The sequence below is a fragment of the Vespula vulgaris genome, chromosome 14 (genome assembly GCF_905475345.1).
Source record: "Vespula vulgaris chromosome 14, iyVesVulg1.1, whole genome shotgun sequence".
In the NCBI taxonomy this organism is placed as follows: domain Eukaryota; kingdom Metazoa; phylum Arthropoda; class Insecta; order Hymenoptera; family Vespidae; genus Vespula; species Vespula vulgaris.
In genome coordinates, this window is record NC_066599.1 from 4,312,501 (window position 1) to 4,328,760 (window position 16,260).

The following is a 16,260-nucleotide window of genomic DNA, read 5'->3' on the forward strand; positions in this document are numbered from 1 at the left end:
ATTCAAATAAGATTTGGATAAACTCGTTAAAAGCTTAACGACGTGACACGAAAACTTTCAACTTCGTCGAATTTATCCCATCATTTAACCACTGCTACGCCAATGTACGACTGAGATACACAAGGCGGACAAAGATAACCTAATAATCGGCAACTATCTCTCTCAGTCTGTCGTCGAATTTTTTTATTTTTTTTTATTTAAAAAAAAAAAAAAGAAAAAACATACATATATAAAAAATAATAAATACAAAATGGTGGAGACCGGAATATTGCACGATTTTATACGGCGAGAGATCAGCGTCGTGCAATGGATTATAAAAGAGGAAAAGATTGTATAAAATTAAAAAACTTGGTTTATTAATTCTTAATAGAGAGAATACCTAAATTCGTACGGATAAAATATTCAACTAAAAACCAACGATTAGTCGCGTTTTTTGACGTTATATGATTTCATTAAACCAAAGTATAAATATAATTTATAAAAAAAAAAGAAAAAAAGAAACAAAAAAGAAAATAATAATTAACTATATTCTACCCTTTGAGAACCTTTAGAAATTCTAGAATCAACCTTGTGAACATTCGACTAAAAGTACGTTTCCTAATAGCAAATGTACGTCTGACAAAAAGAGACAGAAATAGAGATCAAAGAAAAAAGGAGAAAGACACACACACACACACAGAGAGAGAGAGAGAGAGAGAGAAAGAGAACGGAAGGGAGCAGGTTGGCTTAACAGGTACATAGAACGCACCTAACACTAAAGCTATATAACTATGACTCGTTCTTGATAGCTACGTAGACGGCTTGGTGTATATGTCGTACATGGTAGGAAAGGTGTATCATGCATGCGCTCGGCGTGCAGGTAAAAGAAACGTCGTCATGGAAACGACCATGGCCATCCTCAATCAATACGCGATAGGGTGTCGGTTCGGTCTGTGACGCAGGCGAAAGGCCCACGTGGTCCTATCGGCCACGTGCGAGGCCTCGAGATTTTACTACACTCATATATTCTCACCCCTTTTCTATCGCGCTCTCTCTCTCTCTCTGCTTCGTCGTTTTTTTCACCTTTTATACTAAAAGGGATGGTTTTATAAATGTTGTCAAAATAAAGAAATTCGATGAACCTTTGTGTAGATATTATTAAACCTTCATTAAATCTCCATAACTTTATATAAGTTTGAAATTATGTATATATTAGTTCTGTGTGTGTGTGTGTGTATCTCTTAGATTTTATGTATTATTTAAAATGTCTATCGTATTTGTTAAATTAAGTTATATCATATAATCCATATATAGGTAGATACGTATTTAGTATCTAAAATATTTAAATCAATAATTTCTGATTAACAATTTGAAGATCTCGAAAATGTCTATAATGTATGTTAAGTATCAGTTATATAATACAACTTATATATATACATATATATATATATCATCTATAATATCTAGTAAGTTAATAATTTCTGATTGACAAATATGATAATCTCTCAAAATAATAATTCAATAAAAACATTTTAAAATGAGTAACATTTCAGAAACATGAAATTCGAATGACTTTTTCATAGATCTTCTACAAGATCGATATTTCTTATGGCAATGATTTTCTCTTTAATCATTTGCTACCATGTTTCGATGGAAATACACATTCACAATGTCGTACCGGTGCATAGATAAAACTGTTGCATTCTCCGAAGAGGAAAAGAAAAAGAAAATCACGGAAAAGGATCGGTGAAAGCAGAAGAAATTTCTTAGCAAAGTTGCTCGGGAATGTCGAAGAATTTTCTAGGCTCTTCCACGTCATTCCTTTTCTACAAAGATATCCCATACTATATTACTACTAATACTACTACTGCTATTACCAACATTATTGCGATACATTGAAATAATAAATTGAGAAACATGTTATGAAAAATTGGTCACGCAAAACTGTATTCAGCGAGAGAGTAAAAGATTACTCATGACTACATTCCAAGAAGAAATTCATCAAAGATCATAGGACTACGTAAAAGATTTTAATGGCTTGAAAAAAAAGAAAAGAAAAAACAAAAATAAAAGGAAAAAAAAGATATGTTTGTTTCCGAAATAAATGTACGATTTATTATCTAACAACATGACTCAAAATATCGATTAAATAGGATCGCATGTAAAATAAAAGAAAATAAAAAGACAAAAATGTCTATGTCCGCCTCTCTCTCTTTCTCTCTCTCTCTCTCTCTCTCTTTCTGTGGGGAGGGAGACGCGCACTGTTTTTATATGCGTATACGTTGTGAATTGTGTATTGAATATCTCACAAAATGATGATTTATTCGAGTGTCAAAGAATCGGATAATAAATGAGGGAGAGAATGTATAAGAGTTTCTAAAAGAATAGGGTTATTGGAGAAGAACAAAAAAGGGAGAGGGTCGAGACGATTCCATGCATATTGTAGTATCAAAGTTCTCTCTTTTTCTCGTCATCGAGAGAGAAAGAGAGAGAGAGAACCACCTACGTCGAACGCTTTTACAAGACAAGCGATGCGAACGACGTACATACGCTTCATGGTGATGGCGATGGCGATACCCACGTGCGTTTTACACGTGAAAGAGGGATGAAAAACTGATCGGATTTGCACGGACCAGGTGGAAGGGCTTACGTCAACGGCGACCTGATATGCTCCTATCTCCAAAGAAAAAGATAGAAAGAAAAAAAAGACAGAGAGAGAGAGAGAGAGAAGGATAGGTCTAACGAGGGAAGAAAGAAGATCCTAAAAAGAAAAAACAAAGGGATCTTTTTTTCTTTTTCTTTCTTTCCTTTTTTTTCCATTAACATCTCCAGCTTTTATTTTCTTTCCATCCTTTTACTATTCTTTAACATTTACATTGATCTATGCATGTATCCCTTTTTTTCAAAACAGTTGAATCTTCAAAAAGATGAGTTAGTATCGTTAAATAGTTTTTGGGGGTGAAAAGAGGTCAAAAGGTCGACGAGGTCCACGCTGAAACCTGACCTTTTTCGCGAGATCTGATTTCACTTTGAGAGAGACAGATAGATAAAGAGAAAGAGAGAGAGAGAGATAAATAAAGAGAGAAACAAAGAAAGAGAAAGAAATAGAGAGAAAAAGATAACGATCGATATATCATCGATCTAATGGCACCTTCGTCTTTCAAACTATCAGAATGTATTTTTATTTATATGATTTCTCTTGCAACGCGTCATGTCTTATGAATAAATGAAAAGATATATATATATCTTACTCATAAAAATTGTTCGAATTAGTAAAGTTGTAAAAAAGAGGAAAAAAAATAGTTTCTAATACCATTTCCCGATCTCGATCGCTTTCACAACGCTAGTCCAGATACTATCCTAATGCATTTGCATTTCTCTTATTAGGAATCTATCTCGATCCGTGTACCAAAAATACTTTGCTAACGTTCAATTATTAAACCGAGCGTCAGAATTTCAAAGTACCTACTCTCCTAGCCAAATTGGTCAATACTCCGACCCATATAAAAATATTGTGTTCGCTTGAACGAGAGGCGTTTAAATGTTTCACCTTTCGAGTAAGTCGTAACAAATATAAAACTGCTTGCTTATCTCACAAAGAAGATATGAAATATGTAAATTTTTGATCCTTTGTCCTTGGTTATATGCATTTTTTTTCAATTTAATTCTTACTAGCTAGAAATCAACGATCGATTTTGGATTTTCAAACGAAGCCAAACTCGCGCAGTGATTGTTCGGAAACAAAAAAGGGAGAAAAACCTTCGCCAATTTGATTTTTTTTATCTTTGTCTCTCGATCTCGTTTTAAACACAATAATTCTATGTGGTTATTTATTTTTTCTTGTCGATCGATATGAACTCGTTAAGTTCTTATTTGCGCGTATTTTTATTTTGGTCAAGGAAAAATAAAAGAAATAAAACAAAAAGAAGACATAAATATAACAAAAATAAAAAGATACATATATATATTTTTTGTTTGACTTTTCTTTTGATAACGAATATTAGATAAATAAAAGAAAATTGTTTTGAGAAACGTGCTAATCGAAAATACTTATCTTCTCTTCGTCTCGACAAATTTATATCTCTATTCTGATTGCAAGAGAAAGTTCGTCTTGTCTTAATTTTTACACTTATTCTAAAAAAAAAAAAAGAAAAAAAAAGAAAAGAAAAGAAAAGAAACAAAGAAAAAAAAGGGAAAAAAATCTATAACTTATCCTCGATTCGCGATACAACTTACCCGTTATCACGATTTATCTTTTTGAGATTGAAGAAGAAGAAGAAGAAATTGTTCGCGTATCGTAAGAGATTTTTATCTATTTTTATATCGATTATATCAAACGGCAACACTAATAAATTAATCTCGATGAACTTCGATCATTTGTTCTAGAACTTTTTGATAAAAAATAAATTACAAAGAAAAAAAGAAAATAAAGGAAAAAAAGAAGTAATAATAATAATAATAATAATAATAATAATAATAATAATAATAATAATAATAATAATAATAAAGTAAAGAACCTATATTTATATATAGATATATATATATCAAAATTTAAAAGTTTCACTCTTCAAGAAAGTTGCAAAGTATACGTCGTTGAAAGAAATTCGCCACCTGAAATGATAATTGAAATTCTCTTTCGCGTGTCATTCGTCAGTTCTCATCAGCGTTAGTTTCAAGCGTGAAACGAGCCTCGGAGATGGGCGTGTTTCACGTGCGAAACTCCAAGCGACCGCTGCTCCCTTTTTACGGATGCATTAGCACGAAAAGGGGCTATTTTTTTAAATGTACCTGCGTAATACGTAACACCGCGGAGAGTTTTGTACGATTTTCCCTTTCACACATACACACACACACACACACACACACACACTTTATTCCTTATTATCCTACTTTTCTTTCTTTATTCCTAAATTTTCGGGTACAAGACGATGCATAAATTCTAACAAACAATTCATGACATTTTCGACTTTATCATAATTATCTTAAACAAGCGAGAAACGAGAAAGGAATTATCGTAACGCGATTTATTCGTATGATAAGATCAAACGTATATGTACAAGAATGAATAGGTGTATGCGTGTAGATGTAAGAAAGAAATGATCTGAGGGAGTCGTATGAAATTTGTCTTCGCATTAGTTGCGGCTTGCATAACGTTTCCAAAACGTATGACGTCAGCACTTCCAGTGTGTATTCCTGAGAAGATTATCGATGAAACCATTCTCTTTCTCTTTCTCTCACTCACTCCTTTCGTTACCTCTATCTATCCACATCTATCTCTCTATATCCCTCTCTCTATTTCACTCTTGGTCTTTCTCTTTCTCTCTAACTAAAGCTCTCAGATGGATCGATGTCGAGACCGCGACGTTGCAGTTTCTTCGTAGAATTTTTATGAAGTCGAACCTTTTTTCGGACTTTACGATCGAAAATATGCACATCGAGAAACGAAAGAGAGAAAGAGGGGGGAGGGGGAGAGTCTATATCGCACATGAGAAGTCTTTCAAAAATGTCAACCAACAAAAACGAGTTAATCTCATGTATATACATATACTTATTCATCTCAATCATTAACGCGATAGCTTTTCGAAACTAATATTTAAAGGTCCGTCAAGCAATTGTTAGCATTATCTATCTATGCTTCATAGATAACGTCGAGCTTCTGGGAAAAAAGGAAAAAGGAAAAAAAAGATTTTAATTTAGTTATTATTTAATATGTGCGAGGATCTTCCGAAATCGAAAATGAGTTCGTTAGACTCAATAATTCTCTCTCTCTCCTTCGTTTTCTCTTTTTACTCTATTCTTTTTTCTTCGAGACTATCTAAAATTCGATCCGTCGCTTTTACAGATTACTTATAGTATTTTAAAGATATTAAAAATGAATCCGTTTAAATACATTTCCCTCATCCCCTCCCAAAAAAAAGAATACGTACCATATACACTACAGGGGCAAATGATTCCAGATAATTTTTCAATGTTATAAAATTGACAACTTGTTTGACGTAGAGAAAACGGAAAGTATATGTAAGTGGATACATACGTTACATGGGAGCCAAGAGGAACTTATGCGTTTCTATTGGATATTCATTTGCCTTTCATCTCGTATAAAGCGTATTGTTGCGTTACGAATGTTCCGCATGCCATGAATAAAATGAAGGCAAACTTAGTTTTGTATTGTCGACGAACGTGAAGAAGAAAAAAGAGAAAGAAAAAATAGAAAGAGAGAAAGAGAGAGAGAGAAAGAAAAAAAAAGAAAGAAGAAAAATATCAAACCATTTCTATATGATTTCGTTCTGGATTCTTTTCCTTTCGTGAGACATCAAACGCAAAAGATAAAATAAAAATACATAAATAAAAAATAGAGAAACAAAATAAAACAAAAGAAAAAGAAAAGAAAGAAAAATTACATAATAGGCAGATATCTCACGATTTTATCCACCGTGAGAAACAGAAAAGTAATTTATCGCAATTGGCGATACATAAAACTTCCTTTCCTCGAAAACAATAATAATCTTCAATGAGAATTCCGATAAAGTCGTTTCTGTCTCTCTTTCTCTTTCCCTTTCTTTCTTTCTCTCTCCCTCTCTCTCTCTCTCTCTCATAAAGATTTATGTCATCGAATGATCTAGTAGCCCATTCTCACCGTGTCACGCATTTCTATGAATGAAAGGAGTCAACGTTAGGTCATACATATTAGAAATTTACATATGTTCGAGGAGCCATATTGTACCTGTGCATTGTGCTATGAGGTCACGGCATTGCGCGAGATAAGTATTATTATTATCATTATCATTATCATTATTGTTATTATTATTATTATCATTGTCATTATTGTTGTTGTTCTTGTTGTTATTATTGTTGTTAATGCACATCATATTGATTTAGATTTTTTCTTTCACCTTTATTTCTTCTTATTTATTTATTTATTTACGTTTTTTTTGTAAAAAATCTTGCGATAAAAACGACCATCTTCGATAAGATTGCCCAAACGAGCGAACATAAGAGGCTTACGAGTCCCCAAGCGTGCACATAACTTACGCGTGTATAAACGTACGCATGTGCGTGTACAAATACATACATAAGAATATACACGCGTGTATTTGTATTTCTAAAGTACGACTTTCCATAACCGGAAAATGTAAACGTGGAGGGTCCATGGAAAAATATTTTTCGATCGATCTTCGTCTACGACCGGATGTCATTCGATCTTAAGCTTCACAGAAATCTCTCATCTCGCTTAACTTGATAAGATTATAAAGGTATATATATGTATCTATGTATACGTCTGTATAGGTGTTATACGTGAAGAAATAAAAAGAAAGAAAAAAAGGAAATGAAGATAGATCGATGATTACGATCGTTTCGTAGAAAAATAAAGTAACGAAGTGCCACGAACGTATTTACTACAATTTTCATTATCGTTTAAACGTTATAAAAAAAGAACAAAAATGAAAAAGAAAAAAAAAACAGAAAGAAAGAAAAAAAAGAAACAAAAGGTAAAATTTACCTGCAAGTTTCTTCGCAATTATCTTCTTTTCTTCGTACGTATCACTCCTGTCTAATGTTCTATCTATTGTTTCGATAATTTTGTACGCATGCAACCGTTGAAATTTACTGCGTAAATCGCACATTTCGAAATGTTTATAACGAAGGAAATCTTTCTGCAATACCGGTGCAGCTTTATGCCTACGAAACTCCACCGATAGATGGCAGTATCTTATAGAACGTGCTCGACATTGCATATTATTTGTTTTTGTTTTCTCTTTACTTCTCTTTATGATTAAAAGAACTTCAGTGTTTTTCCGCAATTAGTATGAATATTAAGAACTTAGAGAACATTGATGCATTCTATTCGATAAGATGACACATGTTTCTGTAATAAGAAATCTATAAGAAATCTATTGGAAGAAGAATACGTAATCATGCGTATTCATTGGTCTACGCATGTACCTTTAATACATAGAAGATAAATTAAATTAAATAGTGCTGTAGATACTACTTTGAATTTCGTTGCATTAGATTTTATAAAGAAATTAAATATAAAAGTGATACTAGTACATTAAAATGTATTAGATTTATATGCTTTATACGTCGCATCATAAATAATATATCCAGATATGTTAGTAAATAGTTTTCTAGCATGTACGAATAAAAGATAGCATTTCTCCAATTAGATCCTTCGGATACAAGATATAAGTTCAGTTATTGCATGCATCATAAAGTTATAAGAATTATTTAAGAAAGCAATTACATTGAAGCGATGTTCCAAAGCAACCTATGTACGTAAACTGTAAATAAATAAATCTAATGTTATACGATAACTTTCAAGTATATCCCATAGAGTCTTTTATCACGAACCGTCTCATATTCTCTATACGTCTTAAAGTTATACGAGTAGAGGTATCACCTTAACACCGGCACCTTATACTAATTCATGAACCTGAAATAGGTAAGGACATGTAAACCATAAAGGAAAGTGAAAGATTTAAAGGATCTTGAAATGTAACATTAAGACAAGCCTATCATTCGAACCCACGAAACAGACGATTCTCTGTTGGTTTGTAATTCAAAATTCACGAGATCAATATATCTCGTTCGACGAACACACAGTACACAGAAGGCACACACGTCTTTGCTCAACTCATTCGACCTTCGTTAAGCGTAAGCTCACATACGAGGGACGGTGTTAAGTGCTCGGCCAAGATGCATCGCGACGAGCTAATCTCTCTCTCTCTCTCTCTCTCTCTCTCTCTCTCTCTCTCTCTCTCTCTCTTTTTTTCTCTCTCTCTCGCTATCACACATATACACACACAACAGAGCCAGATCCACCCAACGTTCTTACTCCCTCTCTTTCACTTTTCTTTTTCTCCCTGTCTCAACCGAAAATCGCACGGTAGCAACGTGCATGTGTATACGTGCGTGAAGGCCATGTCCCCCCTAACAGACTGTATAACTCCTGACGAATGACTTTTTGAAAAGGGTAAACAGGCGAGGAGGAAACGACGTTACTCACAGTTTGTCACCGGCGGGTCCTCGGCTTCCGGACGATTCCCCCTTCACACCGCTAATTATTTGACTTCGCGCAGCAACATTATTGTGTCGTACGGGGAAAAAAAAAGGACCGAGAGCGAGTTTGATCAAAACCACAATTTTCGTGACGTCATCGGCTCTCGGGCATGCGCAAAACGATATCGGTGATTTTCCATCGAACCGCGAAAACACGTGCAACGAGTCGACGCCACTTTTTCTTCTTTTTCGTCGTTGTCTTTCTTTTCTTATTTTTTTTTCTTCTTCTTCTTCTTCTTCTTCGTCGTCGTCGTCGTCGTCGTCTTCTTCTTCTTCTTCTTCTTCTTTTCCTCCACTTTCTGCTCTCAATCTCTCTCTCTCGCTCTCATTCGTTCGCTCGCTCTCTCTCTCTCTCTCTCTCTCTCTTTCGCTCTCGCTTATTCACTCGTTCGTTCGTTCTCTCTCTCTCTCTCTCTCTCTCTCGCACTCTTTGATTTTCCTTCCACCGATGTGCGCGCCTACATCGCTAAGAAACGCGTAACATTATCGCGTCGAAGCGGTTTGGTCTTCTACAGATTCCAACTGCGATTCGCGAAACCGACCAAGACTGCCGACATCTATCCATCCACTCCCACTTGTTAAGTGACGTACACTGACGTCATCGATAGTTTACCTTGAAGCATGACATTGAGTCACAGGTTGGACAATCGCTTAACCCAAAATTCTCTGGTAGTATTTAAACGGTAACTTTTCATTTCGACGTTCGATCACTTAATGAGCAATATATGAAAGTATATATGTCCGTCCTCTTTCAATTTTAATGTCCTTCGTGATCCGATACAAAGTTGTTTACGCGGAGCGTGCCGGAAGACTGACTGATCTTTTTTCGCTATTTCTCGCCATATTGTTGTGCGAACGTTGATTGGTTGGTTTACGTATGAATAACCGCGAAAAGTTTGTAAACATATTATTATCATATAATTATCCGATTGTTGTATATATTTAATTTTTTATTGTCTCGTTTAATGCTAAATGTGTTATTTTTTTATTATTTAATAAAGTGCAATAAGAAAGGTTAATGAATAATAAGCATTAATATTGTAATAATAAATGCACGAATTCTATTGGTTCGATATTTCTGTCCAATTTTTTATGCTGTTAAAGTAATATGGCGTAGTTTATAACCGTGGAACTGTCATTATTTTAGGTTTGAATTTGTAACATTGAATAAAAATTATATTAAACCTGCAAAATGAGGAAATTATATATAACTCATATACCAAATAAATTTAAAAGGTAAAGTTATATTGTTATTATGTAAAAATATATAAGAATTAGATACGATTTTTATATACATAAATACAGGTAAAGTCATACATAGTTGCAAGTAAATCTATATGGTAGATCTATATAGTGTGAGTATCTATAAAATGACTCATTGTTTGTTTGTAATGAATATCTTTATCTATCCGTGTAATAACTTTTACAGAATATTACATTTATTTTATTTCACCGCAATAATCTCTTTTCTAAAATAAAATCAAATATATTACCAGTCTATCGAGTCATGATAAGAATAGACAACGGAAAAAGAATTATATAATATTCAAATATTAATAAAATTATAGTAACATTATTATTTTTTGAAATCCTTTTGGTACTATTTGTTCCAAGATAAATTTTTACCGTCAAGAAACTTAACTATTTTAATTAAATTGAAATAAAAATCTTGAGCAAAAGAATAAAAGTTTTAACTCTTTTACATAATATAGTAAAGACTATTCTTTAAGTTTGTAAATTATCTTGTTTTATTAATATTATCTATATAAAACTTACAATGCTTGTATAACATTGAACGATAATATTAAAAATAATTACAATTGACAAGAGATACGAATAGGTAAGAGACATGAAAGTATATCAGTCTTAGCTTTTCAAAAGGAATGACACAAAATTTAACAAAGCTATTGGAAATTCTTATTTCTCCGGAGTGGTGGTTGTTTGGATAATACCTTTCTGGGTTGTAGTTTCTTCACGATTACTCTCTGTAACTTCCTTTTCATCGTCTTTACGCGTTACTGCCGGTTTACCAGTAAGTTCGATTTTAATCTTTTTCTCATTTGGTTTTTCCAGACTCTCCTTCAAAGGTGTCATGATGGTTAATATTCCATCTGTCGATATATTTGAGGAAACTTTATCGGCATCTGCTTGATTAGGAAGCAAATATCTACGGACGAATTGTCTCGAAATGAAACCATGTTCGTCTCTCTTCTCTTCGTGTTTACCCTCGACAACGATGTATCTATTAACGACCTTTACATTGATCTCTTCGGGCTTGAATTGATGTACATCTAGCATGACCTTGAAGATATGCTTATCAGCAGTAATGGTCGAGGTGCCACGGTCATCTAATTTGAAGAGATCAGCCCACGGTCGATAATACAGATCTGAAACAGCTCTGTTAGGAAAAGATAATGGATAAAACCTGTCCATTATTCGAAGCTGTTCAGGATACAAGCCTAGTCCAAAATTCTGATCCATCAGTCTATGAGGCCGATCTAAATCTGCCCACCAAGCAGAGAATAACAATGGTAATAAAGGCGTCATAATTATTCCTTCTTTTTCTTCTTCTCTTTATACAATTTACTCCCCTTCAAAAATAATGATTACTTCGTTTATCTCGTAAACTCTCACCTGCTCGATATAAAAAAAATGCACGCTTTTCTTTGCACTTCTTTCGTATATTTGCTTCGACTGAATAGCAGTTCCACGCACGCCGGTATTTATGTACAGCTTGCTTTTATCGGTAGAGGGGATAAGAAGTTCTGGATATTTCGAGAAATACTAAAACGCCACGTAAGGAATTTGAAAACTCGATTTTGTATGTGCTCATTTTTATCAAGGGCGATATTTCAAGAAATTAAAATATCAATTAACGTTGTCTGTGTCTTTGCTTTTATTTATTCTTCTATTTTAATTTCTATTTTCAACTCTTCGATCGTTTCTTTTGTTTTTTGTTCTATGCATCGTTAGCTTATAATTGCTCGCGTTAAATGTGTCAAGTATAAAAAATGCAAGTTTTAAGTTGATAATGAAGGTATGTTTATCATATGTCGTTTAAAAGAAGGACAAATATAGTATTTAAAATATAAAGACTGGACATTTTTCGAAGATCTTTTAATTTGTTACATTGAAAATTTTTTTATATGTTAATTTCGAAGAACTTTCTTCAAAATTGAAAAGTTGTGATAATTTTTATCGGCCGTGCAAAAACTCAATGATCTAAATATTTTCTACTGGACTGTAATTAAAATTAATATGATACATATATATACACACACACGCGCGCAATTTCGTAGTTTAATTGAGAGATAAACAAAGAAATAAGTCGTGCTGCATACGTATTTATGCATCTGTTTAAACTTCTTTTATATTACAGTAACGTTGACTCACACTTAGGATGACGAAATTTATGCCATTTTTAAAAAGAAGAGTCATGTATTTACAATATTACGTGTAATAGGAGTTGCTCGAGTTTTATAAAAGTCAAGGATATTATTATAATTTTTGAAAATATAAACAAAATTCTAAGAACTTATTATAACATAAAATATTAAATTATTTATTTAATACAAAACCATTATATATATATATATATATATATATATATATATATTACGTAAGACTATTTTCTTTAAAAAAAGAAAACAATAGAGTTATTAAATTTCAACAATAAATACAAAAAAGTATTTTTTAAATGTAGACAAAAATTCTGTAGAAACAATGCGAAAATGTTTTATTTCTTAAGGACAAGGTCATACATGCATGTAGAATAATGCATATTAGTCATGAGAAATGTTGGATGTACGTAAGTTTTGTTGAAGAAATGAATCTTGTATTACAGAAAAAGATCGAGAGAGATCGAGAGAGATTGAAAGTGATCGAGAGAGAGAGAGAGAGACAGAGAAGAGATAACGGTCAATGTACTCGAGCTTTGAGACATAACACAACGATGCATGCGTCGGCGCACTGAAAATTGCACCTTGCAAAACGTATCACAAACGTTTCCGTCTAGTTACCGCCTACGATCGATTTTCAAAGGATTTCTATACGCTTGCTTATATAAACAAAAAGAATGGAAACCATTATGTATTCATTCAAAATAGCCTATCGTTTCCGTGAGAATTTTGGGGTAAAAGTTGCATCATTTTTTTTTCTTTCTTATTATATTTTATATCTTCGAAATAAATAAAAGAAAAAGATTTGTAAAATTCGTAAGAACATTTGTACAGAAATCATATTTTTTTAAGTTAATTTTAGAAATAAGTTGCATCATTTTTCATTCATTTCTAATACGTCGATAATAAATTGATAACAAACGTTGTCTATATTAGTGTGCTTATTTAATCAAAAACGAGAATATTAGAATGTTTTCATAAGAAATATTATTTTTGTTTAATTTAGATTTTTTATTTTTGCCTAGAAATTGCATCATCTTTTTTATTATATCTCATACCCTAACAATGAATCAAGTGAATTGTAAAATTGATTAAACAAAAAAAATTGTCTTGAAATAGAATGAATAAAGTGATGAATTCATTGAAAAACGAATCTATGTATGTATGTAGATATATTGCTGTGTAAATCTCTGAGAATAACCACGGACGATGCACTTAGACATTTGTTGACTTGGCATTCTATTTAAAATTTGAAACACGTTGTTATTAATATAATGACACGTAAGAAAGTAACGTTAATTTTGCGATCAGTTGCATTTGTTTTTTAATATAATAAGAGTATTAAAATTTCAAAAAATGCATCCAAAAAATCTGTAAAATTTCATGCAAAATATTTTACAAAATTATGTGAAAAAAATCAGCACAAATTTTTCTAAACAAATAAGATAGAAAAAAGAAAACAGAAGATTTTTGATGTGTTCTAGAATTTCCATAAAAAGAAGCATCTCGAAATTTCGATGAAGGACTCGAATGCACTATTCTTGCACGCCGCCTCACCCGGTACAGATATAAAAGTATGTCACAGAGATCCATCGACTCAGTAAACGTGCAACTGACAACGAGTGAACTCTCTAAGAGAAGAAAAGTATCAACACAGTGTTATATCAGATTTCAATTCAAATTAAAACGTAAAAAAATTTTGAAAAGAATAGTAAAGGTGCATTGATCAGATCGAGAATGTCACTAATCCCAAAATTATTTTCTCATTGGTGGGAAATGTTGGAACAACCACATAGATTGTACGATCAACGTTTTGGTATGGGGATGTATCCAGAACAATTTTTTAGACCATCCGTATTAGACAAATTGGAAGGCAAAAGATCGTCACCATTCTCAGTGTCCTCAACATTTTATAAGTATTATCGACCATGGGCTGATCATATTCGCGATGAGAATACCAGTGGTTGGTCTGTCATTAAAAATGATAAAGATAAGTTCCACGTAGCCTTGGACGTTCAACAATTCAAACCTGAGGAAGTTAACGTCAAGATTGTCGATAATTACATCGTTATTGAAGGTAAGGATCGAATGATTCAATCGTTAACAAACTTGCTGATGAAATGTAAATTGGATCGACCGATGAATGAACTATATAATATTCTATGGTATCTCTTTTTTTTAACAGGCAAACACGAAGAACAACAGGACGATCATGGCGTCATTTCCAGACACTTCATAAGAAAATATTTGGTACCTGACCAATGTGATCCTGAGAAAGCAACAAGTTCGTTATCTTCCGACGGTATCCTCACGATAACAGCACCTAGAAAAGCAGAAGCTGTTGAAGAAAAGAAAGAACGAATTATTAAGATCGAACATATGGTAAAACCAGCGTTAGAAAACGAAGAAAAAAAGACTGCTTCGTAAAAATAAAAAATAATAGAATCTGTTCATTTTTGTCTCATTCTATGTTCTTCTTCGTTCATCTTTTCATTGTATTCTGTATTATTTTTTATTATCTTATAATGGTCTATTTGTTATAATATATTGTAGTATATATTAATAGAATATTTTTAATTTGTTATCCACTCAAAATTGGCTTGTTACGTAAGATCTCCTCGCATTCACCAATTATCCACATGATTATCTATGTTAAATCAAGATAATTGCTCTGAAATACCACGAAATGTACGTAAACATATAATCGTGAAGCTGCGTGACTCATGAAATGGGAAAGATGAAAATTACTGATGATTGCAATTGATTAGAATTCAATCGTAATAAAAAAGATAATATATTTTTTACTAGAAGATCTTTCAACTTAAAATTTATGTTTTATTTTGAAATCGTGAATTATGTAATCAGCTGTTCAAATACTTTTTATATAACTTATCTGTAAAAAAACACAAAACGTATACTAGCGATATTTCATTTCTTTGCACATTTATTTTAGAGTAAAGTAAATATGTGCACTAAAATATTTGTAAATATAAATTATTTCGTAACCATTAGAAAGTAAATAGAAAAATGCAGTTTTGTTTTTATATGAACAAAGAAATTTGAAGAAATATTATTATTTTCCAATATTATATTGATATTGATTTATATTTTGTATATTTAAAATAAAAGTTTAGTTTTTGTGTATTTATAAACGAAAAACAAAATCATTATATGCACAATAATAATTTTAATAATTATTATATAGTATAATATAGTCATATATTACATTATAGTATAGTTTAATTAATATATGTATACACAATGATGGCCTTAATTATTCGTATAATACAGTATACATTTCCATATTTCTACTTTACAAATATTTAAGATCCCAACTGTATATACATATAGTAGTTAAATATATAATACATATATATATTTTTCTTAAACAAAACTTTATTAATAAAACTACATATATTTAAACAGCTAAAAATGCATATTGTTACGCGCAACCACGCGTTTGAACAAAAATGAATTTTAATAACAAAACAAAAGCAATTTATATACAATTAACAGTTTGCAAACTCTCATAAAAAAATGTACAATTATTTCAGAACGTTCGCGAGTCACGTCCTTTTCGGACGAGCTCCCTTTAAAGACAGACGATAACTCGTTGTTATATGTCAAATTATCTGGTCTCCAAAAAAGGCCTTTTAGTTCCAAGTTCATTCCAAATTTTTCTAGGCAAACTCGTAACATTGTCCTCCCTCTCCCTAGTTATCGTCTCGAGTTTACCAAGATCTTCACCAAACGAGCTGCTTCCGACTTTTTCGTGTTCAAAATCTCAAGCTTTAGGATACCCATCGACAACTCTTCTTCCGCT

The 16,260-nt window shown here is 32.2% G+C and overlaps 3 protein-coding genes across 5 annotated transcripts in view; 1 reads left to right on the forward strand and 2 right to left on the reverse strand.

Annotated features, from left to right (window-relative positions):
* The window catches only part of LOC127068990 (myocyte-specific enhancer factor 2), a 65,374-nt gene extending 55,792 nt beyond the window's left edge, over positions 1-9,582 (reverse strand). For both annotated transcript variants that reach the window (XM_051005523.1, XM_051005525.1), the window contains exon 1: positions 8,987-9,582. The gene's annotated coding sequence lies outside the window, so the exon portion shown is untranslated. The remainder of the gene's footprint in view (positions 1-8,986) is intronic.
* A 1,178-nt stretch (positions 9,583-10,760) lies between these two features.
* LOC127068991 (protein lethal(2)essential for life-like) lies at positions 10,761-11,951 on the reverse strand. Its single transcript, XM_051005532.1, has one exon. It carries the CDS (start codon positions 11,584-11,586, stop codon positions 10,957-10,959), a length of 630 nt encoding a protein of 209 aa, XP_050861489.1. The 5' UTR covers positions 11,587-11,951; the 3' UTR covers positions 10,761-10,956.
* Positions 11,422-15,495, forward strand: LOC127068992 (protein lethal(2)essential for life-like). Of its 2 annotated transcripts, XM_051005534.1 has the most exons (4): positions 11,422-11,570; positions 12,884-13,171; positions 13,922-14,514; positions 14,623-15,495. In XM_051005534.1, the coding sequence occupies exons 3-4, from the start codon at positions 14,175-14,177 to the stop codon at positions 14,862-14,864; spliced, it is 582 nt and encodes a 193-aa protein (XP_050861491.1). In that variant the 5' UTR covers positions 11,422-11,570; positions 12,884-13,171; positions 13,922-14,174; the 3' UTR covers positions 14,865-15,495. The 2 variants fall into 2 exon arrangements, with proteins under 2 accessions (XP_050861491.1, XP_050861490.1); XM_051005533.1 differs by lacking the exon at positions 12,884-13,171.
* The last annotated feature ends 765 nt before the right edge of the window (positions 15,496-16,260 follow it).